We start from the raw sequence: 25,984 nt of genomic DNA on the forward strand, positions 1-25,984 counted from the left end.
CAGTAGGAAAAGAGGCAGGTGCCCAGCGAGTTTATCTTCCCAGATGATGTTTCACACCATGCTCTTGTTTAAAGGTGATGGGGTATCAAGGAACATCTTTGACTTTTCTATTTTGGAGCTCATGACAGTTTACCTGTTTGGAAATGTTATATGTGGGGGAATTCTAGAATGAAAAGAGAAGCTTAATTAACTGAGTATGACTCCAACTGGTAGTTGAAATAGATTTTCACAATATGTGTACATTGCATGGAAGGCTGAATAAAGGCCTGCAAAAGATGTCTACATTCTAAGTGCTGAAACCTGCAAATGTTACCTTTTACGGCAAAGATATTGCAGATGTGATTAAATGAAGGATCTTGAGGTTATCGTGGATTATCCAGGTGGGTCCTGAATGCAATCACAAGTGTCCTTCTAAGAAGGGCTCAGAGGCCAGTTACAGACAGAAAAGGCCATGTGAGGGAAGCAGAGACAGATGGAGAAGCTACTACAGTCGTGGCTTTGAGGATGAAGAAAGGACCCTGAACCATGGGAGGAGAGGAATGCAGCATGAGACAACGCAAAAGGCAAGTGGATAGATTCCCTCCTAAAGCCTCTGGAGGGAGGGCAGCCCTGCCCACATTTTGGTTTTAGCCCTGTAAACTCTTTTTAGACTTCTGGTGTCCAGAACTTTAAGAAAATAAATTTCTGTTGTTTCAATCCACAAAGTGTGTGGTAATTTGTAACAACAGTCATAAGAAACTAATATAATAAAGGAATGATTCCTTTTATTTAAAATTTAAAACATAACTCTATTTCCCCCCCTCCCACACAGCAAGAGTCGAAAAAAGTACAGCAAAATGTTAACAGTGGCTAACTCTGGTGGTAGGATTATGAATGATGTTTTTGTCATTATTATGATTTCCTGAACTTCCCAAGATTTCAAGAAAAAATATCATAGAATCTTGAGGGATTCTTTTTCAATTGAAAAATATTTAATATTATAAAAAGAGAACTTCAGCGATGCCTTTAAAAGTAAGTATGCTCCATATGTCATGATTTTGTGTGCATGAGGTTACTTTTTCTCTGCACCTTTTAAAACCCCTTTGTGGCACCCAGGGTTACCCTTTCACTTGAGCTTTAGACCTATCCCCGGCTACACTTTTCCCCATCTGTTATCCTGTTTTACCTTCTGTCTTACTCTGTCACTCTTTATTGGTTCTTCTTTCTCTGTCTATGAGCATGTTCAAGGCTTTGTTTGATCTACTGAGAGTAGGTTAACCAATCACTGTTTTGAAATGGGTCTTCGCTGGCTTCTACATCATAATGTGTGTTGCACATATACTCCTTTTTACAGATAGATATATACTCCTCTTGTATTACCAATCTCTGATGTTTTTCCAGACACCCAAGCTGGGGACCTACAGGCAACATGGGACAACTCTCTTTTAGTCTCTGCTCCTACGTATAATCCATCACCATAGCCGAATAATTTTACCTCCTATGTATTCTTCCAGCCCTGAAACATCTCTAATCTCAGGCCCTCATCCTGCCTTGTGTGGATAGCCCCATCCTCTACAGTCCAGGCAGAGATCCACCTATACTGTAAATCTGGTCATGCTTTGTATAGCTTAACACCTTTCGGTCAAGGTCCACACCCTTCAGCATGGTACCCAAACCCCTTGCCCATCCACACTTCTCTTCTTCCAGTCCCATAGCTCAAGTTGCTCATGCCAAACTGCTTGTGGCTCCCCAGCAATTTCTGGGCCTCCTGTCTTTCATTTTGTTAGTTTCTCTGGCTGGAACTCCCTTCCAGCCCCTACCCCACTAGACTAGTTCCAGTTTCCTGCATTTGCTTAGGCATCATGGTCTCTAAGAGGCCTCCACAGTCCTCAGTGCTCCCAAAATGCCCTGAGAACAGGTTAGTGACTTAACAGGTTACATCAGTGTTAACTATTTATAAGTCTGTCTTTCCCCTAGCCCATGAACTCTTTTAAAGCTGGCACCATCGCTTAAGTAATTTTTGTGCCCCCAGCACCTAGCACAGTGCCTGGCACACAGGAGGTGCTCAATTAAGTTCAATAAATTAAACGGGGGAAACGGACTTTGGCCCAGTGGTTAGGGCGTCCGTCTACCACATGGGAGATCCGCGGTTCAAGCCCCCGGCCTCCTTGACCCGTGTGGAGCTGGCCCATGCGCAGTGCTGATGCGCGCAGGGGTGCCCCCCGCGTAGGGGAGCCCCACGCGCAAGGAGTGCGCCCGTGAGGAAAGCCGCCCAGCACGAAAAGCAAGTGCAGCCTGCCCAGGAATGGCGCCGCCCACACTTCCCCTGCCGCTGACGACAACAGAAGCGGTCAAAGAAACAAGACGCAGCAAAAGACACAGAAAACAGACAACCGGGGGAGGGGAATTAAATAAATAAAAATAAATCTTTTTTAAAAAAATAAATAAATAAATTAAACGGGTTAGTAAGAGATACTTTTGCTGAAATGTTATATTCATAATACACAGATTTTGATGGTAGGGACAAATGAATAAGATCCTGATGACAAGAAATGAGACCTCTGGAAGTCATATATTCAATTTGCAAATTAAAATTTTGACCTGTCATTTATTTCAGTAGGGCCTATTTCGGTGGCCTTTTGAACCCTGTGCCTTTTGACCATTACTGTCCTAATAGGAAATGAAATAGTCCCATTAACATATATTCTGTACTATATTCACTTGCTTGGCACTTAGAGTTTAACAGATTTGACCTAAAAGTAGATTTCCCAGCAACTTCACTTTGCTACCTTACCTTCCTCCTGTCAATGCCTACTGTCAACAGAGCTTCTGAACCCATTACATGCAGAGTGGTATCCCCTTTGAAAGGGGTTAGCCTGGCTAAACATGTGACATAGTCGACATAACTTGTGACATAACTTTTCTCCGCTGCCAGCCATCGTTACTTGCCCCTTTCACAGGTCCCAAGGACGCAGGAGTAGCTCATGGTACCACCGAAGACAGCAGCTTCCCTCGCAAGGCCGTGTGATTCCAGGAGACAGACTTGCACCCCGCCATCTCCCCTTCAGTCCTCACCGCAGAAGCTGCCGCTGCTGGACAGCGCAGCGGGAGTCACGTGCCCCGGTGCCTGTCCACCTCCTCGGACCCGGGCCCCACCCCCACCTGCCCTGTCCCCGCCCCGGGGCAGAGGCCGGCTGGGTCACGCGCGCCCCGGCGGCCCGGGCCCTGCCCAGCCAATGGGCTGGCGGCGCTTGCACGACCCGCGCCGGCGACAGGGCGTGGGGAGGCAGGCCGGGCGCGCACGCTTCCAGGCCTTGTCGCCGCCCCTGCCGCCGTCGGGACGAGAAGTGAGTCGCCCAGGCCGGGAGCGCGAGCGAGTGAGTGAGTGGGTCCCGCTGCCCCCCGCACCCGGGGAGAAGCATGGCGGCCGCTAAGGTAAGCTTCTGTCCCTTGCCTGGGGATCGCGCCAGCCGAACTCGGCCCGGCGGGTGCTAGCAGCTCCAGATCTCACGTGCTCTGGTTCATGCAACGGGGAAAGCAAATAGAAAGCGTCGCGGGGCAGCTGCTCCACCTTGCAGCTGCGGGAGAAGGGAGGTGACCGCTCCACCCGCGCGGGTACCGAGGCCCGACAGTACAGCGGAAACTTTGCCGGTTGGACCCTCCAACTTTGCTCGCGCGGGGAGTGGGTGCCTGGTGGGGCTGGTCCACGTTTGGCGAAGAGGAGCGGGCGCCAGTGGGGCTCTGTGCACCGGGGGCGGGGAAGGGCTCAGAGTCACAGGTCCTCTCGGCCACCCCAGCATGCTCCTGCGCCTGACCCCGGTTGTTGTTGATTGGGGCTTCTCCTTCCAGGGGCCACGTCCGGGGCTGAAGCCTGATCCTATTAGGTATGGAGGACTCCGCCCTCCCGCCGGTGGGGAAGTCACCTTGACTTCCGTTTTGGAAACTGCACCGGGAGAGATGGCCTGCCTGTGCGCGCGTTTGCGCGCGTAAAATCTCCTGGGATCAACGCCCCCCCCCCCTCGCCTCTTTTCCCATCGTTCTTCCCCATCTCCCCATCTGACAACACTTACATACCCACCTCGAAGAGTTTATGAGGCTTGTCTTTGGGAATGACAAAACAGATTGTCCTGGGAGCCTGTCACGCCTGTGAACTTCTACTTAAAAGGAATTCTGCCTAATCTGAATCATTCACGAACCCAGAGGAAAGGCAACTCAGCAGGTTGACCTTTCCTCTTTCACCATTTCTTGAAACCTGGACACCATTTCGGTCTCTTTGGACTCCCATTTCAGCTTTTCTGGCAGAATACCATATTTAGTCCCAATCACTTGAATCATTGGAATTTATTGCCTTTAATTTGAAGTTCACAGAGGCAGCCCTTTAATCAAGCCTATACAACTTCTGAGCTCATTTTAAGCACAGTGAACTTAAATATATCCAACATTTCAAACATTTGTCCTTAATCAAAACTCTATGATAACCCTCAAGAGGAAAACATGGCCAACACATCATATTCCTATTTATTCAAGAAACTAATCACATTTGCAATGGAAATTGTAAGCAGACAAATATATTTAAATACTGTTCTATGATTTAAGTCTCCAGGCTCTCAAAATCTTCAGGCTTCTTCATGTTCCTGCACTGTGTGGCCTAAGTGGCTTTTCCATTTTTTGTAATTACTTGAAGTTCTATCCTAAGGAGTGTGCTCTGTTTTGTGTGTACAGGTATATATACCTTTTTTGGCAGATTTTCCTAGGATCAATCCCCTGGATTCACTTTTGGAAGCTACATTAACCCTTTCAAGCCCAGGTACCCAATAACCTTTCACCTTTTATTTACAAGACATTTGCTTCCAATCAGAATGCAAGGCTTACTAAGAATTAGTTCTTCAGGATGATTTATTCCAGTAGAGAGGTGGGAGTCATTGTTTGTCTACAGTTGAACTAAACAAGCTTACTTAATTTGGAGACTTAGTAATTGAGGAGTATGTATATAAATGGAATATAAGACAAACAGATCAACTAGCATTTAGTAAAATAAGTGAATGGAAGCAAGTTCAACTTTTTGGTTATAGTCTTATTAAACTGTCACACCATGCCAATAAGAGCAGTAGATATTTAGCTAATTGGTGAGAGTTAAGGAAAATGAAAAATTTTATTTTCACCATTTGGCAGTCATTTTATTTGTTTATTCATTTAAACTCATCTCTTTTCAGGAAGGATATCTGATAGCTCATGTAGTAAATTTACACATTCACAGTCTAACAAGACATACCAGAATCAAGTCTAAGTAAATGAGAAAAATAGGATAAAGGGAAAGTGAGATGAAGCCAGGACTAAGGTTTGTAGAAAATAAGTGTATGCTTGCTGGATGTAACTAAATTTTTCTAGCAGCCAATGCAATGAGGAAACTGTTGGTGAGGTGGTTCACAAATCAGCACTTGGGAGAGAGGTCTGCTGCTGAAAGCAATTGCTCTCATACTGTGAGTAAACTGCATTCAAAACTACCCCATAACTACAAATCTATGTCTGTGGGTTCCATAAGTCCATTTCTGGTAACGTCCCTCATTGTAGCTCAAGGACAGTTCAGGAAATGTCTTTTTTTTTTTTTTTTTTAGATTTATTTGATTGATTTATGCCCCCCCCCTTGTTGTTTGTGATCTCTTTCTGCTCTGTGTGTCCATTTTCTGTGTGCTCTCTGTGTCTGTTCATCTTCTCTTTAGGAGGCACTGGGAACTGAACCTGGGACCTCCACTGTGGAAGAGGTGCCCAATCACCTGAACCACCTCAGCTCCCTGGTTTGTTGTGTCTCTTTTGTTGCATTAGCTTGTTGCGCCTGCCCATTGCACCAGCTCACCTTCTCCAGTAGGCACCAGGAACTGAACTTGGGACCTACCATGTGGTAGGCAGAAGGCCAATCACTGAGCCACATTTGCTTCCAAATGTAGTCTTAAACTGCCTTAAAATGAAGCTGTGCTGGCCCTATCTTGGTCCAAGTTGATCTAATTATTGAACTGCATTTGGGTGCCACCACCCTTGTGGAGCCCTACTGCAAGCTGCCTTTAGCCCCAGATAAAGGCCATATTCTTGCTTTCTCCTTGCAGCATAGGTAATCCATGTTTCCAGTTTAACAGTCTTTGGCTAAAACTCATTTGGAGGTAGGATTATGTCACCTCTCAAGAGTTAAGAAGCCTGAGTTGGTGAGAAATCCAACCTCAGTGGCATATCTAAGAAACTGGGTCAAGAATCTGGAGACTCAACTATTATAGGTTAATTCTAATACTACACTCATTGTGGTGAAATGCTTGAATATTTAAGGAGACTTGATATTTTCTGGATAGACTTAGCCACAACTAGCAATTTCTTGATCTCATGATCATTTATTCTTAGTTTCTTAAGTCTTTTTTCAGTTGTAACTTAGTATTTAAGCCCCTCATATAGGAAGACTGAGAATATAGTCTTTTACTGCTTATTTTCATTTCTGCCATGCAGATTGCTATTTAAAGATGCAAGTGTATCTGCTTTTCCAAGAAATAAGAATGATTTAAAACCTTCTGTATTTGGAAATTAACTCAAAAACTTCCATTGTCTTGCAATTACTTTTGTAGGAATAATTCTTATGGGTTCTTTTGTTTGGTGGTAATTGATAAGTGGTCTGCCTGTAGTATTTGCATTGCTTTGAGTGTTTCTTTAAAAACACTTCCAAAAATGGCTTTGCATGGATTAAAATAATTTTTAAAAAATTACATAGCTCCACAAAAAAGCAATAAAATAGATTTTTTAAAAAAAGCAGTAGTAGAGGGGTGTACACTCCTTCCCCTGTCTCCTTTTGATTGTGTGAACATTCCCACTATTATTGGTTCAGTTTTACATGTAGAATAATTGAATCAGGTTGTGTGAATCTGTTGAAAGTTAGAGAATACTCATATGAGTTAGCCATGATAGATATTCACACAAATCCAACTTTGGTTGAAATTAGCTTAGAACTAAAAGAAAGGAATTTGGGGGCAAATTAAAGCCTCAATAATCATGAAAATATGGTTTGTAAGACTAGTCTTGGAAAATCTGAGATTTTCCATTCTCAAATGGGTTGTTGCTATGATTGTTAATTCTTCTAGAATTGTATATTGCACTCTTTCTAATATTCCAGGCATAGAGCTAAACTGAGGATACTGCAATGAATTAGACTTTGTTTGAACCTTTAAGAAAACCAAAATCCTACTGTGAGCTAAGTTCTCTGATGGAAGGTGCCAAGGAAGAAGCCTAGTTTTGTGGGGATGTGGGGTGATCAGGAAAGACTTCTTGGAAGTGGTGGTGTTTCACAAGGAATGAGTGGGGAAGAAGAAAGAACCGTTCCAGTGACAGAGAACAGGAAATGAAAGGAAAGTGAGAGCATGTTCCATGTTTAGGAGATAGCAGATGATTAAAAAAATAGTAAAGCCGTTAACACCTACTGTTCTTACTAGATATGAGACTATTTTAAATGCTATTCATTATTAATCATTCAGTGCCACTAGTAGCCCTGTGAATTAGATGCTATCATCCATATTGTAGAAATAAAATATCTGAGACACAGAGAGGTGGTTGTAACTTGGCGATGGTCTGGTGATCAGGAACTATTGGTGCTGGCCTCAAATATAGCCTGTATGGCTCTAAGGTCTGGCTCTGATGTGGTACACTCTATCTTCTGTGTGAGAGTTTAGCATGGTGGAGAATAGAGTAATTGGGAGAGGTGTGGGAGTTGTCTGAGGTTGGGAAATTAGAAAGTGCCTCAAATGTAAATGAGAATTTTATTTAAGAATCACTTATGTAGAGTTAACTATGTGCCAGGCACTTTCCCAAGTGCTTTACAAATAATAACCCAATTAATTTTTATTACACCACGAGGTAGGCATTCTCTATTATTTTGTTCTTATTTTTCAGGTGAGAAAATGGAGGTCCAGGAAAGTTCAGTAATTTCTCAAGGTTACACAGCAATCGAGTCTGGACTTGAACCCTGCCTGTCTGTCTTCAGTCTTTTCTGTTAACCCCTACCCAACTCTCCCAGGCCTTAAAACAGTTTCATTTGCAAAGGTGCATGTGTGAGAATCTCAGTTTGTTTCTTGTTTCTTGAATCTCAGTCCAGTAGGTTTTATTTTTAGCATACCTTTGGCACTCATTACATCATTATATGGTTCAATGCAGTGTTTATTTGCTGAGTGTATTTCTTGTCTTCCCATCCAGATTGTAAATCCCTTTAGGGCAGGAATTGTCATGTACCTTTTTTTTCCTAACAGCTTAATTGATCCATAATTGACATACCATACAATTCTGTCATGTAGAGTACAATTCTTGGTTTTTAGCATATTCACAGAGTTGTGTAACCGCGGTACTGTCATAAACCTTTATAAAAATGTTGGTCTAGTCTCCACGACTTAGGACTTGGGCTATATGTTTAACTCCCATGTTCTTTAAGTTTCTCATCTGTACTAATCCCTCTTCAGAGGTTTGTTATTGAGGATGAAATGTGATTGAGGTTATTAAAGATATTCTTAAAAGTATAGGTTTCCTCCCTTCCTTATGGTAAAATCCTTTACTTTCACCCCTCTGCTTTATATTTGGTGATATCATAATAAAGCAGACCAGAGTGCTGGGAACCAAGGAAATAAAGTTTGTTGTCTTTGTGGTATGATGAGGTTTATTAAAACAGCCCATTACCGTGGTTCCATTGATATTTGGATTTTAGGGTTTCTTAAATTGTTACAGCTGGGTGGGTTTTTATATAACCCAGTGATCCTCACTTCTCCCCTCCTCATTCCTGGCCCCCTTTTACCAGGTGAAGAAATAAAGCCCTGGAAAAATTTGTAATTGGCCCAAGTTCTAGGGGACTGCTCCTGCTTTTCCCACTATATTCAGCACATTATAATCACCTGGACGGCTCTAAGAACTTCTCATGCCCTGGGTCCCTCTCTGGAGATTCTGATTTGGTTGGACTTGGGTATGGCCTGGGCCTTAGAGAGTTTAAAAGTTCCCCAGGGAAATCAAATGTGCATATAATGTTGATGACCATTCTTCCTGTTCTTTCATGTCACATCACCTCAGGTGAACTCTGGTGGTTCCTTCTTAGGATCAGGAATGGATACAGTGAAATAAAACCCCTGATGTGTTCATTCAAAGGAAGGCTGTGTAGGGGTGCCTCCAAGTTCTCTTCTTTTTTTTTTTTTTAATTTTTTTATTATTCGTTTTTTAAAAATATTACATTAAAAAAATATGAGGTCCCATTCAACCCCACCGCCCCCACCCCACTCTCTTCTTTCTTGACACTTTCTTTCCAGCTCTTCTGCCCCTGTGTCACTTTGGGGCTTTGGGATGAAGTTTATACAATTGTGTTGTTATCCTAGAATGTAGGCTTTGTCACCAGAATAGGCTGTAAACTCCTTTTCTCTCTGGCAAAGTCTCAGTGGTTTTCTATGATGAGGGGAGTGAAACAGTGTGCAACGTTCTTGTAAGCCCTTTCCTTAAGTTAGTTCAGCCTCCACGGGTTGTCAGTGTGCCTCAGAAGGATTTCTCGGGGGTTGGAGGGTTTGAAGGCATGTGTACTCTAAGAAAATCAGGGAGCAGGTCTTTCTAGATAATGGAGACCTTCTTTTAAGATTGCAGGAGGTGTGACTCCTTCTGTGTTTCCACTTTGACTCTTTGTCCTTTGACCAGCCTCTGCTTTAGTTAAGTTCAATATGGAATCCTTCATGCCAGTTCTCACTGTCAATAAGGATTAGGCCTGTTGCGCCTTGTCAGTTCCTACTCTCCTTGCTTGGCATTTGCTACCTGGCACGTTTCTTTGGATGCTCTTGGATGCGTTTTTGGAGAGAGGAATGTTGGAACACATGGGTATATGTTCTGCTTAGGGGTGAGGAGGGTGGGCCCGGGCCGCAGGGATGTTATTCCCTTAGCAAAACTTAACAGCAGCTCTCTTGACCTGTTTAACCAGACCCTTTTGTTGGGTCAAACCAACTCAAATAAGTGGTGCCTCTGGTCTCTTGGTTCAGAATTATTCCCAGTTGATTTGGAGAGCTGTGGTCTGGTTTGTTGATTTGAACCATTTCAAAGAATTGTCCTTACTATTTCCTTTGGAAATTTGCTGTGCAGTTGCATGGCTGAAAAACGACCTGCATGGTTCCTTTTGACTTTAGGTGCTGACAACAAAGCAAAATTGACAGTGTTGAAGTTTTTAGCAATTCAACCTAAATAAACCACTCTTGATGACTGTTATTAGGCTGGTAGCTTTATCTTGATTTCCATATGTAGTTACGGTTTGCATGTGTTACCCATGAAAACTGTTGACTTGATATGAGAGTCAGATATTTCATTGATACACTTACTGTTTTCTGGCAAAATATTTTTTGCATAAGTCTTAGTGCAATTTGTAAGAAAAGTATATAAGTAAACTGGATTTGAACAGACTTTTGTAGGCCCGGGTGCATGCTTAGCAGTTTCTCTGAGGCAGAGGTAATATGATTTGCATATGTCTGTTCCTGAACGTGGGTCACAGCTGCAGGCATTGCTGCCAGGGACCCCTGACTGCTCAGAAGGCTCTACACCACTTTCTCATCTGGCAAGAAACTGTGTGTGTGTGTGTGTGTAAATTGATATCTCTGGTTTAGTGAACACTAGACCAGAGGCTAGAGAACTAGGATATTCATCTACTGCTGCCACTTATGGCGAGAACTTTGGCAAGTCGCTCACTTCTGGGTGCTCAGTAACACCATGTGGAAAACGGGGGCTAACTGTGACATCTCTGATGATCTAATGGACATCTAATGAGCATATGATCACACTTGGGGAGTCTCGAAGTGCTACACGGAGGCTAGCGGTGTCTCTTGGAGGCTGTGTTACATTTCTACCTAACTGAAAGCTTAGTATACAAGTGTGTTTTTCTTAAGCTTGAGGTCCGCTAAATATTAACAATAATGACTAGCCAGAGGGGCTGCTTCAAGAGCCAAATTCTCTGAGTGGTCTACCTAGAAGAGCCTTACTATTGAAAGTTTTTGGTCTGAGGTCACCTGGGAGCTTGTCATCAGTGCGGAATTTTGGGCCTCACCCAAACCAGCTGCATCAGAATCTGCATTTTATCTAGATCATCAGGTGAGTACATGCACATTAAAGTTCGAATAGTTTTCTTCCAAAACTCCAATTACCATGCAATTAAATGGAGCTTTTTTCCCCTAAAATGAGGGTATAGCAACTTTTGGATTGGTTGTAAACTAGACCAACATTTTGCCAGAATTAAATGCATACCAACAAAGTCCTGTATAAATGTTAGGATTCTTTGGACTAATTTTAATTCCACTTTGGGACCCAGGATACTATTTTGGAGCACTTCGGAATTGTTATTTAAGGGAATGTGTGGTTATTATGTAAAAGTTGTACTTTTCTCCATTTCTTTGCTACCCATTCATACTTGAAACACTTGAAAATGCACTTCTGCCCTGTTCTCCTTTTCAAAATTTCTCCAAAAGGTGAGCAGCGTCCTCAGTTCTAAATCTGTTGGCCTGTCCTCCTTGTATCTGGCTTCACTTGACCTGCGTATGGTCCATCAGCTTTCACGATGCCCCTTCTCATGGAGGACCTCTTAACTCTCATACTACTCCTTTATTCTCCTTTGCTGGCATCTCTTAGGCTTTCTATTTTCTGCTGAAATGTTGGTGTCCCTTAAGTCTCCCCTGTTTGTTCCGAAGACATTTCAAATTCTGCTTGTCTAGGCTGATTCAGTCTTCCTGGTCAGAACTCACTTTCAGCTTACAACCTAGTCTTCCTATGAAAATTGTGGGTTAGTTAAATTAAGTACCTGTTGTGGGCAAAGCAAGAGAGACACGATGGCCAGCAATTTGGGTGTGGGAAAAGAGGTGGGTTAGTTTAACCCTTCCACTTCCTAGGAGCAGCTCTGTCCTGTCCTGGCAATTAAATCCAGGTCCTTATTACTTTTTAGCTACATAGTTGCCATTGCTTCCAAACTAATTTTCCTGCCTTTACTCTCTCCCTTACAATCTCCTTCATTCTGCAGAAGACTGCTATGTACCTTCGTCAAGGGTACAACATTTAATAGTTTAAAAAAAAATGCATTCAAGTGTGTTATTCACACCAACCAGTTGCCAGCCCACGTTCTAAGTGCTGGGCTTCAAAAAACAAGCCAGCTATTGAACTTGCTTCTCAGATGCTCACAGTCTACAGGGATTAAAAGAACCAGTTAATATAAACATCCCAGCTTCATTATTTGATCTTTGTAATCAAGTACAGGACAGTGGGGAAAGTTGTGAAAACCTCATTTGACGGGTAAGAAATATAAGGCTCAGAAACATTAGGCAGGTACTACCAACAACAGCTTGTGTTGACCTTACATTGATAAAAGCCAGACACTGTTCTAAGCACTGTGTGTATATAAAGTAATTTAATCTTCATAACAATCCTGTGACATATAAGTGCCTTTATTACTTCTACTACACAGAGGGGGAAACACATCTGTACTGAGTGGTTAAGTAGCCTTTGGCACAGTAAAATTAAGTAACTTGTCCGAAGATTTCGCAGCTTAAGTGCAGAGCTGTCATGGCTCCAGAGCCTATGCGTGTAAACTGTGTACTACATCATCTCTATAGATTACCTCCATGTACAGTGTGGCTGCATATAACCTATGGAAAAAAATTTCAGTTCTTTAGCCAGCAAAAGCATCCTTGGTTTGGCTGTTGTCTAGCTTTCCCAGGGCTGTCTCATTTCTTTCTCATATCCTGTTGAGCAGTTTTGAAGGGGACATTCCCAATCCCTGCTCAAATTCCTTGTCATTTCTCTGTATTGGTAGGCAGGTTTTTTTCCCTCATTCTTTCCTTCAATTTTAGGAAGGGGACTTGATTCCATTCCCCCGTTTCTTGAATCCCCTATTAGGTTGTTAAAACCCGTGTTGCAAGTGTACTGTTTACACCGTTGCTTTGTTCTAGACAGGATTCAGAGTCCCCACATGGCATTTGGCTTATATATCTCTTGAATCTTTGTTCATCTGTGTTTGTTTCCTTGCATTTTATTTGATGAGGAAATTGAGTTTTCTGTCCTGTAGTTTCCCACAATCTGTGTTTTGCTGATTGTGTTCCTTTGTCCTCAGTATTTCCTGTAAAGTGATAGTTAGACCTAGAGGCTTGATCAAATTTAGGGTCTCATTTATTTGCATTTTTTGTTTTGGACTAGACTGCTTCCCACGTGGTACTGGGTACCTCCCCTCAGGCTACTGGCTGCTAGTATTGGGTACTCACATTAGAAGGCACATAATAATAACCTGGTTATTTCCTGTGTTATTACATTTGGTCACTGGATGCAGATGTTGTCATCAACTCTTATTGTAATGGTTTATTTTAGTTTACTAAGTTTTGATATTAACAATTGCTCTTTCTGGTGCATTGAGTTAAAAGTGATTTTCATTCTTTAGACACATACATATGTCTGTGTGTATATACTTAACTACAAGTGTATCACGATTATTACCACAAAATAATGGCTATTAAAAATCTGTTGGAGGAAAGCGAACTTGGCCCAGTGGATAGGGTGTCCATCTACCACATGGGAGGTCCGTGGTTCAAACCCCGGGCCTCCTTGACCCATGTGGAGCTGACCCACGTGCAGTGCTGATGCGCACAAGGAGTGCTCTGCCATACGGGGGTGTCCCCCGCATAGGGGAGCCCCACGTGCAAGGAGTGCACCCTGTAAGGAGAGCTGCCCAGCGCAAAAGAAAGTGTAGCCTGCCCAGGAATGGCGCTGCACACATGCAGAGCTGACACAGCAAGATGACGCAACAAAAAAGAAACACAGATTCTGGTGCTGCTGACAACAACACAAGTGGACAAAGAAGAACATGCAGCAAACAGACAGAGAGAACAGACAACCCCGGGGAGGGGGGGAGAGAAGGGGAGAGAAATTTTTAAAAAAATCTGTTGGACACAAATGATAACACCTGAATTAACAGAAAAATCCACTAGTCCATAATGATATCTCTTCTCATACCTGCCCCAAAAGATGGGGGGTAGAGAGCTAGAGCTCTTCTTTACCAAAGAAGAGTAAAGAATTAAAGGTAGAAGGTAAAGTGAAATTAGAAATAAATTTTAAAAAATCATTTGGAAACTTATAAATGATCAGGCAAAGATTTTCAAGTGATGTGAAAACCCTATAAAAGAATGTTAGAATTCCCATTGTCTCAAAATATCTGTAAATTTCTTACTAATTATAAAGGGAAAAGAGAACCTTTATAATGGAAAGATCTGATAGGGGCTGCCTCAGCCAAGTGATCCAGCTTAACACCATCAATAAATAGGAGAAACTAGCCTTAAGTCCCTACTGATGGGATTCAGTGGCAAGTGCGCACATCATGACCTTTGAGGAGTGCTTGCCAAAAGTGTTAAATCTGAATCTAATTATGAGGGAACAACTACACAAGTCCAGCAGGTAGGACATTATATAAGATCTCTGACCTGATTTAAAAGTTATGAATGAAAAAAAGAAAAAGGCTAGATTAAATTATACTCCTGCAGAGAGATCACAACCAAATGCAAAGCCTCAATTGGAGAAACCCAAATATGTACTGTATATTAAGTGAAACAGAATCATTAAATCTTTTTGGGTAAGGTAATGATATTGAGGTTTTAAAGGAGCATGGTCCTTCTTTCTTTCTTTTTTTTTCTGCACCTTCTTTCTTATATTTAGTGTTTCCTCTAAAGAGAATCACCTATTTCCATTGTAAATATCTGAGTGTGACTAACCTTGAAAAACTCCATTTGATCAACATTTATGGAACATTTGTTAGTTTCCTGTCCAGTGCCAGAGCTGGAGGGAGATAAATGATGAATCAGACGACCTCAAGGTGACCACGGTCTCACCTGTGCAAGAGAGGGCTTTGCTTTTTTTTTTTTGGATTTTGCTTTTCAAAATGTATCCGTTATCTTATGTAGGCTTTAAAACTTGAGGACAGGGACTTTCTTTGGATACTATTTGTTGAACTGTTGATTTACTTGGTGTGCCATCCCTTGGTGAAGTAAGAGGAGATTTTCTGCTGCATGGGTGTGGTTTGTTGGAAATTCTGTTCCCTTTCTGATAAACCACTTTCTCACTTCTTTCCATCCCCCACCAAAATAAATTATAATTTGGAAATACTTAAGGATTTGTGTGTGGGTAGTAATCTCCAAATTAGCACACCATGGACATTTCATATTCCCTGGCAGGGAATGGGCTGTCCCAAGGTAGATGGAACTCCGTGACTGTTCCCTTCAAAAGGAGCCTTCCAGAGGCGTACCATCCCTTGTGACCCAGAAAGCCCAGTTGTGTAAGAGGACAAAACATCAAGCAGGTCCAAACATTGTGTCTGTTGCTGCTATTTCAGACCGGCTAGTCCCAGTAACAAGCTGGGTGATCCAGGTAGCTTGAAACAAAGTGCTGGTAATATCAGATATCTTATCTGACTTTGCCCTGGCCAGGACTTTCATTTGCTTACTGAGATTTCACACACTCGTTTCACTGTTGGTTGATGCTGATCTGGGTTGGAGGATTCTCCCCTTCTTTTCATTTCTTCCATTTCAGATCCAGAAATAAAAGCTTAGTTCCAGGTTCTCTTTTTATGGTGGTTCATAAAGGTTTCTGTTGGAGGTACTGCCTCAACCAAGTGATCCAGCTTAACACCATTTTTAGTGTTTATCAGCAGCTTGTAAAAAGCCTGGTTTTGACCCTTGCCCACTTTTCTATTGGGTTATTTGCCCTTTTTATATTGATTTCTTCTAAGAGCACTTTTTTCTTTTTTAGGAGATACCAGGGATTGAACCTGGGACCTCATAGATGTGAAACGCACTCGCTACCACTGAGCTACACCTGCTCCAGTCTAAGAGCACTTTCGAATTGGCTCTTTGACCAATCTTTTCATGTATTTTTTCCTCAGTTGTTTGATGTTTAACTTGATTATTTCACTTTTTATTTTATTTTTATTTTAAATATTTATCAGTGTTTCCCTTTATGGCTTATGAGTGGTATGTCATGTTTAAAAACTCTTTCCCCATGTAATATTACATAAGAAATCATCTGTTTGTTTTTCTAGTACTCTTTTGTAATTCTTTCACTTTTTTTTTAAAGGTTAACTCTGATTCATCAGCAAATATTTTATTTTTATTAGAGTAGTTGTAGGTTTATAGAAAAGTCATGCCAAATGTACAGAGTTCCCATATGTGTCCTTCTCGCACAAAATTTCCCCTTTTATTAACATTTCAGCCGCATTTCTTTTGGTATGAGATGAAAGGCAGGGAACTTAATTTTTGTTGTTGTTGCTTCAACCCCGGTAGTTCATGAACCTTCAGCAGTGCCACGTGGTCAGCTAGCCTGACTATCAGGCTGCTGGCTTAGCGCAGACCTCCTGCTGTTTGAAAAGTTAAAGGATCCTCCTTTTAGGGCTCAGGTAACTATTGCTGATATGATCAGCTGAGCCTCTGTGAATATGAAAAGGTGATAAGTAACTAGGAAGCAAGGCACCTTAGGCTCCATCCACATTATGCCATTTTTCACTCAGTCCTTATATTCTCTCTCTTTTGCTGTTTAAATATGAGAAAACAGGTTTCAAGAGGCCATGCTGCTGGTTAGCAAGAGAGTCAATCTAAATGATTGCAATGCCCATAAAATGGGGACACATGGTATCTTATGAGGGAAACATGGTTGGAGAATCTAGAAAATTCTTCATGTGGGAAGAGGCTTTTGATTCAGGCTTTGAAAGTGAGCGCAATGTAAAAATTTCTCATTATTGAAAATTTCCATAATGTACCAAAATACAGAGAACTATGTAATCAACCTGCATCAAGCCAGTTTCAGTAATTGTCAATATATGACCAATATTGTTCCATTTTACAAGGGATAAAGAAGGTAACTATATACTGATGAAGGGGTCAATTCAGCAAGAAGATGTAATGTTATAAATATATGCCTAATGGCAAAGCCCAAAAATATATGAAACAAATGTTGACAGTTTGAAGGAATAAATTGACAGTTCTGTTTGATTCTACTGGATGCAATTCGAGTGCCCATCAAAAGATGAATGGATAAACAATGTGTGGTATATACATACAGTAGAATGTTATTCATCTGTAAAAAGGAATAAAGTTCTGATACGTGTTATAGTAGGAATGAACCTTGAAGGCATCACACTGAGTGAAATAAATCAGACACATTAAGGATCAATACTCTACAAACTCACTGATACAAAATAATTAGAATAAGAAAATTTCATCGCATCAGAAACTAGAATACAGGGTATCAAGGACCAGGGTGGGGATAGGCAATGGGGAATTAATGCTTAATAGGTACAGGTTTCTGTTTGGAATAATGGAAAAGTTTTGATAATGGATGGTGGTGATGGTAGCGCAACTTTGTCAATGTAATTAACACCAATGAATTATATATTTGAATGTGGTTAAAAGGATACATTTTAGTTGTATATATGTTACTAAAAAAAAGATTTTTAAAAAACCGTAGGGACTGGACAACACAAACGGTGAACCCTATTGTAAACTATGGACTATAGTTAATATTACAGTTATAAAATATTCTGTTATAAATTGTAACAAATGTACCACACTAATGCAGGGTGTTAATAATAGGGTGGTATATGTTTTATACATGATTTTTCTATAAACCTATATCTTCTCTAATTAAAACACATACACACAAACAAACCATAGGGCTGTACAGCACAAGCAGTGAACTCTAACATTAACTACGGACTATAGTTAATAAGTACAGTTATAGTAATATTCTTTCATCAGCTGAAACAAAGATACCATACTAATACAAAGTGTTAATAATAGGGAAATCTTTGTGTATGAGGAGGGGTTTATGGGAGCTCTGAATTTTCTGCATGGTTTTCCTGTAAATTCCTTTACAAAAAAATTAAGTTTGTGGGCTGTGGGTGAGGGTGGAGGAGGGCTCAGTCTTTGGAATATGGATCCTGGTTGCACAAATACAAGGGGCTTTTTTTTTTTTCTTTTTTGCTTCCTTCTGGATTCTTGACTATGCTTCAGTTAGATCTGGTTCATGCATAGCAGAATTTTGAACAGATAAGTTATTCAGTGGAAAAATCTTCGTTATTGTCCCTTCATTTGCTGCGTTCTCCTTGCTCTGCATTTATTAAGTTAGCTATTCTCTCAAGAATCCATTTAAACTTTTTACGGTATTATCTGGGCTCTAGCAACTTGTGATCTCCTAAGTAGAGCCTTTCAGTACTTAATAAATATGTCATATACTTTTTATGTTCTTTTGTTCCCCATCAGGAACACACATCCCAGTCTTTAGAACGGCACAATCAGTTTTTATTCATTTTAGAAGGAGTAGTAATTTGACACTTGCTAATATGTAACAAATTATATTGGGAGCTGTAATTACAATTGCAGCTGGTTCCTAATTATACTGTAACCTTGATGTTTAAAAAAAAAACTGAGACTGAGTTCAACATATAATATTGGAGAATAATATTCTGCATTAGGCAGCTCTGCTTTCTACCAAACCATGGGTATTTAGGTATTATAAGACTATTGGAAACTGGTGTCCGCTTCTACATTATCCAGTAATTCATAAGGAGAGCTTAACGTCCTTCTATTTGCTTGCCAATTTCTTGACATATCCTCTGGATATTCTAATTAGCATTTCATGACCTGGGCTCTAGGGTCATTTTTGACTCTGTGACTTAATAGTCTGTAATATTGTGAGTAAGCTGCCTCATCTGAAAAAATGGGTGTTTTAATGACACTTCACCTTAAAGAGTTTTAGTGATGTTAAAATGAGATCCGGTGAAAAGTCTTTAGTGCTGTGCCTGACATAGAGTTAGGAATCAGTGAGAGCTGACTGATAGGTGTTATTGCTGTAAGTAAAAGATCCAGCTCCAGGGACTTCACTCTGCGACATCTGACTCCAGTAGAGTTGTGATCTTGGTTCTGCTTCCACCCTACCTTTGACAACATGCATCATCGTACACTTTGTACTAACCACTCGTTGATAAATGCCTTTGTCCCCTTGGGGAGGGTCTTTGGTTTATTTGGTGTTGTATCCTCAGTGTCTGGCACCTGGGCTGGTACCTTGCAGGCTCCCAACAGGCATTCGTGCTGTCACTGTCTAAGGCCGTAGTACTTGGCAGGGGGTGATTCTGCCCTGTAGTGGCTCATTGACAACATCTGGAGATATTTTTGATTAACATGACTTAGGGTGAGGGTTGCTACTGGCATCCAGTGGGTAGAGGTCAGGGATGCTGCTAAACATCTTATGCTGCGCAGGACAGCCCCCCACAACAAGGAACTATTTGATCTAAATGTCAGTAGACGGAGGTTGAGAAAACCTGTTAGATCTATACCTTTGGGCTGTGGCCCTGGGGAAAATGCACTGGCTGTGGTACAGATCGACCTGAGTTTGCTTTCTCAACTGTAAATGATAAGACTCACTTGGCTCCAGGATTATTTGAAGATGAAGAGAGATTATGCAGTACAGGCCTGGTGAAGGGACCTAATCAGGTTCATCTTGATGGTCCTGGCTACCCGTCATCTTCTGACTGACTTTTCTGTATTGGGGGAAAGCCACACAATATAAGGCCTGACTCCCTCAATGCATGAGCCAGAACTTGAGTTCCATCTTTCCTTGTAGCCAGGACACAAGCATATGATGTCAGATCTTCCTATTAGATGCTCACGTGAGACTTTGATTTGAAAGAGGACAACACAAAGAAACAGGTTGGGCTTGAATGATCCATTTCAGCTGAGCGGACAGACAGCCAAGGTGACTTGTTTTGGTGGTGGGATCTGAGGTAGATCTCTCTCCAGGTGGTAGTTTGGGGCATTGTTGTCTTTGCCTCAAACTCATTCTCCCAGTCTTCCTAAAGAGACCTTTTGATCCAGTAGCAGTATTAATAACCTTTTTCTTTTTAGCCTGTCATCTTCTGTTGCTTACCTCTCAAGTCAATAAATGTTGGGGTTAGAATATCACCTTGCCTTGTTCTCTGCTTATTTTAAGAATAAATAATAAAAATCACTACCAACATCTTCTTTTCCCTTTAGGATTTACAGAGCACCTCCCCACTCATTCAAATTGGTCCTGAGGATAACTTTATGAAGTAGATAAGGAGGATTTTATTATCACTTTTGCCCAAGTCATAGATGAGGAAACTAAAGCTCAGAGATTTTTACTGACTTGTGTGAGGATGCTGAGCTAATGGTACAGCTGGGACCTGAGTCTGGGACCTGAGTCTTTAAGGCTAATGATGTCTGTTTATGTTAGCATGTGCAAGAGTCTTGTACTTTTTCTGCAAGGAGCTGAGAATAAAAACCACTGGAAAATGTCTATTTCAGAAAAGACACAGTCTCTTGTCAGCTTTTTACTCTTGGGAACATTTGCCGGAATGTTAGCTTTAGCTTAGTAACAATAATAACAAAATCTTAAACTAGTGTGTTTAAAGCTTTTTTGACATAACAGAACATAGAACTAAAATATCAGCATTCATTTCTTAACTTTCATGCTCCACTCCTTAAGATAAGAATTTTAATGATGGTAGTTTTGTAGTTGTTTACTGTTTGTCTGGAACAGTCCAGAGTTAAAAACAATACACCTCACAGTCTGCTGAATCCTTCTGACAACACTTTCTGGCACCACTGAAATGACCTGCTGGTATAAATTACCCAGTGGGTTAACATTTAGTGTCTGATGCTTTATAAGTTAACATATGAATGATATGAACTTTGAGGGTTGATTATATAGAAGTGCTGTAGTTTGAAGAATGCCTAATTGATTTATATTTCAGCAGCCTTTTTCATAACTACTGCTCTTCATTTATTTAGAGTTTATAGAAACTGTAGAATTAGGGATGGGCGACTATGTGCTTTCAATAAAAAGTAATTTTCTTAAGTTTGAGGAGACACCTCTTTCTTTCTCTCAAGTTAATGGTAGCTTTGTGGTTTGAGGAAATTCCAAACTTTCTTTTGCAATAACTGATTTTATCAGTTAAGGTTCATTTGCAGAGAACAGAATCTACTCTAGCTGGTTTAAGCAGAGAGAGCTTATAGGGTCTTAAATAGGTTACAGAATTTGTTGGGAAGGTGAAGAAACAGACTTCTGGTTGAGCTCTCGAATGAAATCCAGTGCCTCACAGCAGTCTAGGCCATCATGGGAGCAGCTGCCTTTTGTCAGAAAATGCCTATATCCCTATTTAAATTCTGGCAGCCCTTTGGACAGAAATGGAAAACCAAATCCTCAAATTTATGTGGTGCTGTATGGGGCCCTGAGTAGCCAAAGCAATCTTGCAGAAAAAGAGGATTAGCGAATTTACAGCTTCTGATTTCACATTGTATTACAAAGCAACAGTTATCAAAACAGTATGGTATTGGCTCAAAAATAGACAAAGAGATCAGTGGAAAAGAACTGGAAGTCCAGAAATAAACCCATGCTGCTATGGCCAACTGATTTTAGACAAGGGTGCTAAGTATGTGCAGTGGGGAAAGAACCGTCTTTTCAACAAATGGTGTTGGGAAAACATGCAGAAGAATGAAATTAGACCCCTACTTCACGCTATGTAAAAAAACCAACTCAAAATAAATCAAAGAACTAAATATAAGAGCTAAAGCTATGAAACTCTTGGAAGATAATATAGGGGCAAATCTTCATGACCTAGGATTTGGCAGTGGATTCTTAGATGTGGTAACAAAAGCATGAGCATCAAAAATTATTGTAAATTTGGTTTCATTAAAATTAAAAACTTTGTGTATCACAGGAAATTATCAAGAAAGTATTGGGAAGCAGACTTGGCCCTGTGGTTAGGGCATCCGTCTACCACATGGGAGGTCCGTGGTTCAAACCCTGGGTCTCCTTGACCCATGTGGAGCTGGCCCTTGCGCAGTGCTGATGTGCACAAAGAGTGCTGTGCCATGCAGAGGTGTCCCCGCGTAAGGGAGCCCCACGCACAAGGAGTGCACCCCGTAAGGAGAGCAGCCCAGCGTGAAAGAAAGTGCAGCCTGCCCAGGAATGGCACCGCACACATGGAGAGCTGACACAACAAGATGACGCAACAAAAAGAAACACAGATTCCCCTGCCGCTCACAACAGAAGCGGACAAAGAACATGCAGCAAATAGACACAGAGAACAGACAACTGGGGCCAGGGGGAGAAGGAGAGAGAAATAAATAAATAAATCTTAAAAAAAAAATGAAAGTAAATAGATAACCTGTAGAATGGGAGAAAATAGTTTCAAACCATATGTTGGATAAGGGTTTAATATCCAGAATATAAAAAGAACATTTACAATGAAACAACAAGAAGACAAAGAACTCAAAGAACTTGAATGGGCATTTCTCCAAGAAGATATACAAATGGCCAATAAACACATGAAAACAGGCCCAACATCAGCCATTAGGGAAGTGCAAATTAAAACCACAAAGTGTTACCACTTCTTACCCATAAGGATAGCTCTTATTTTAAAAATGGAAAATGACAAATGTTGGGGAAGGTGTGGAGAAATAGGAACTCTAGAGCCTTGTTGATGGGAGTGTAAAATCATCCAGCCGCTATGGAAGGCAATATGGTGGTTTCTCAAAAAGTTAAATATAGAATTACCATTTGATCCCACATTCCCACCTCTAGGTATACACCCAAAGAGAATGAAAAAGGAATTCAAACAGATAATTGTGCACCAAATGTTTATGCTAGCATTGTACACAATAGCCACAAGCTGGAAACAGCTGTGTCCATCAGCAAATGGATGGCTAAACAAAGTGTGGCACATTTGGCCATAAGAAAAATGGAAGTTCTGAGACATGCTGCAACATGGAAGAGCCTTGAAAACATTAGGCTCTGTGAAATAAGCAAGGCACATAAGGACAAAAATTGTATATCATTTATAAGAAATGACAAGAAATAAATTCCCAGAGATAGAAAGCAGATTAGAGGTTCCAGGGCAGATGGGCAAGAGGAAAGGGGTAGTGAGTATTTGTGTTAAAAACAAAATAAAACAATGAAAAAACTCATAATAGTTTCTTTTGGGGGAAAAATATAGAACCTTACCAGGTGGTTCTAGTATGAAGGCAGGAATGAGAACTGCTGCTCAAAATTTTCTCTTTCTGAGGTCCAGTTGAATTCTTTCTCACGTTTTCTTGTTGCAAATGTAGAACCAGATGCATATGATCCTGGTTGCTGACGGTGCTGCCTCAGTGGTCTGGCTGAAGGGTTCAAAGAGCTGCGGTGTATGTGGTCTCCGGAACAGAGATTTCAAAGCAGACTTTGGTCACTAGGTGAATCCTCTCCAGCTAATCTGCTACCTTTGTCTATGCTTTTACTTCTAGCAGGGAAGATTCAAAATGCCCAGCGAACTCAGCTGGGGCTGAAATGACAAATATATTTTCCAGCATCTGTCATATGAATTGCTGGAGTTTGTCTCAGAAGAATAATGAGAATGATTGTGAGACCACATAGGAGCTCTGTGGCAAAGACGACTGTGATTGACTCCCGATGCCTGCCATGGGCTGGATAGAGGGCAGAGGCCATATGGGTGCATAATGGGCAGCCTTCCCCCAGGATTTGCCCGCCAGCAGTCATCAAGGAAAAGCAGTTGTTTGGTGATTAGGCCCTGCTCTAATTAAGCAGGAGGTCTAAAGTTTGTCAGTAGCTAGTTTAAATGCCTGAATGCTTACACAAATAAATTTTATAACACACTTTTTTAAAAAAGTATTTTTTGAAGACTCATTTTTTCCTTCTCTCTTTCCAAAAGTTCGAGCTGAATTAATTTCTGAAGCCAATATGTACTTGTTCCTTGTGGATAGGTGGCCTGAGCTCTTGGTCTTTTCCTTCTATGGAAAAAACATAAAAAAGATGAAAAAAAGAAAACTGCCTGCCAAATGGGCAAGTGTTTCAGAACCATGGTGCCACAGACCTGGGCATGAAGTTGCCTCAGGAAAACCAGATAATTCCAACAGTGTGCTTGCTGGTGAGAATAGCAGAAACTCCCAAACTTTTGCCTTTCACATCTCACTGACTTCATCTTGTTGATGGAACCTGAACAACGTTGCTGCAAGGGATTTTGGGAAATGTAGTTTTAGCCTTCCCATCTCTGCATTATAGGACATACAAGAAGGGGGTAGGCTCAGCTTCTCAGGGCGCAGCAAAGAGTGCCTTCCCGAGGGACTCAGGTCCACATACTACACTTACTTCCTCAGGTACAAAAGACTGCAGGAATGTCTCTCCCTAAGCAGCCACTTTCTTTTTCTGCTTATCATCACATGTGCACATACACCTGCATTTGATGAGTGGCCTCATCTGGTTTTTATATCATATCTCAGGTGAAGAATTACTTTGTAAAATTAGAATTATCAGGGTAAACCAGTGTTTTGGGAAGGTGATGGGGAAGCATTGCTCTGGTGCTGTGCAGTTGGTGATGTAGAGGCTGGGGTTGGGAGCTTTGGGGTTCTAACCTGATTGCTCTCACCCCAGCCATGTGTTATAATCTCTTGGGGAGTTTTAAAGGTACCCATTCCAGAGATTCTGATTGGAGGAGCCTGGGCATTGACATGGTCTAAAAGCCCTCAGGTGACTTGAGTGTGCAGCTAAGGCTGCGAACCTTGATTCTAATCAACCAGTTACAATTGGGCATTGTGCAAAGCTGTGGTCCTTAAACTTGCAGTGGGTCTGAATCACCCCACAAGCAGTTTCCTCCGGGGTAGGGAGTGCGAATGTGGGTTTCTGAGAGTTCCCAAATGCTGCTGCTCCTCCAGATGCCACACTTTGAGAACTGCTGATTTAAAGAGAACTACCTATTTCCATCGTAAATACCATATTTCTACTAACTTAGAAAAACTCCCTGTTTACTCAACGTTTATGGGGCATCCACTAAGTTTCCTTTTCTGTGCCAGAGCTGGAGGGAGATAAACGATGAATCAAATAATCTAAGGCGATCATGGTCTCACCTGTGTAAGAGAGCGCTCTGCTTTGTATTTTGTTTTTCACCTAAGTATCTGTTACCTTATGGAAGTTTTCTTATATTCTTCACACTGTGCGCTCTTAGATGCAGCAACTGCTTTGAGTACATGGTTCTTTACCACTGCAATTTGTTAAGGGAGTGAGCCAGCAACGGTGACTTGATTCTAGGATAAGAAAGCCAGTTTAAAAAATAATCCCAAGTATAGAAATAAATATCTTTCTCGATGATCCTTTACCTTCAGCTGCTGTAACTCACATTAGAATGAGAATGAATTTGTCATGGTTCTCTTCTGCCACTCTTTTCCTTAAAACCAGTCCCTGAGTTTGTATTATAATCAGGTCTTTATTTCCATTATGTACCTAGCTACTCTGTAAGTTTTGGCCTATTCACACTGCTACATCTAATGTTTAACTTATCAAAACGAGGGTTGATATATAGGACCCCTGTATGATGTTATGCATGTTTGCTTTGTAAGTTCACAACTTTCATTATATACTTGTTTATGTATGTTCATATATCAATGATATGAAGATAATAATAATAGGGTTGATTGGGGGGAAAAATAAAACAAATGCAGAAAAGTGAAAAAAAAAACTTTACGTTTTCAGTGATCCTCAACTGTGCTCCTAAACTGACCTGCAGTTTCCCTATTTATAAAGTGTAATAATGGTAGACTTTTCCCAGTTCATGGGGAAAAAAATGCATTGTTTTTTTCAATTTTAAGCATTTCTCCCCCCCCCTTAAACTTGGACTTGGTATAAAATATTTTCTGCTTGAATATAAAATTCTCTATTTTGTTGATGTAAATAGCAAATAGTAATATTTCATAGTCATCTTTGAAAAGCCCCTTTATTTCATAGTGTTTCAGTCTTTATATTGAAAACCAGTTAATTTATTTAAAACTTTGATATAGAAACTTTGTTTTAATGTTGGAATCTATTCATATAAATGCAGATTCAGAAGAATAGTGATAAGGAAAATTAGATGGTAAGAATAGTAACTGTAAATATTTGCGTGCTATTTGTATAT

General features: G+C 41.0%; 1 protein-coding gene across 2 annotated transcripts in view; it reads left to right on the forward strand.

The window, feature by feature from the left end:
• The first annotated feature begins 3,135 nt into the window (after nucleotides 1–3,135).
• Nucleotides 3,136–25,984, forward strand: part of SLC25A13 (solute carrier family 25 member 13) — a 185,142-nt gene continuing 162,293 nt past the window's right edge. Inside the window, exon 1 of one of the 2 annotated variants that reach the window (XM_004470737.4) lies at nucleotides 3,136–3,414. In XM_004470737.4, the coding sequence (XP_004470794.1) occupies nucleotides 3,400–3,414 (15 nt within the window). In that variant the 5' untranslated portion in view covers nucleotides 3,136–3,399. The remainder of the gene's footprint in view (nucleotides 3,415–25,984) is intronic. The other variant, XM_071215167.1, reaches the window with a different exon arrangement.

The sequence above is a fragment of the Dasypus novemcinctus genome, chromosome 5 (genome assembly GCF_030445035.2).
Source record: "Dasypus novemcinctus isolate mDasNov1 chromosome 5, mDasNov1.1.hap2, whole genome shotgun sequence".
Classification (NCBI taxonomy): Eukaryota; Metazoa; Chordata; class Mammalia; order Cingulata; family Dasypodidae; genus Dasypus; species Dasypus novemcinctus.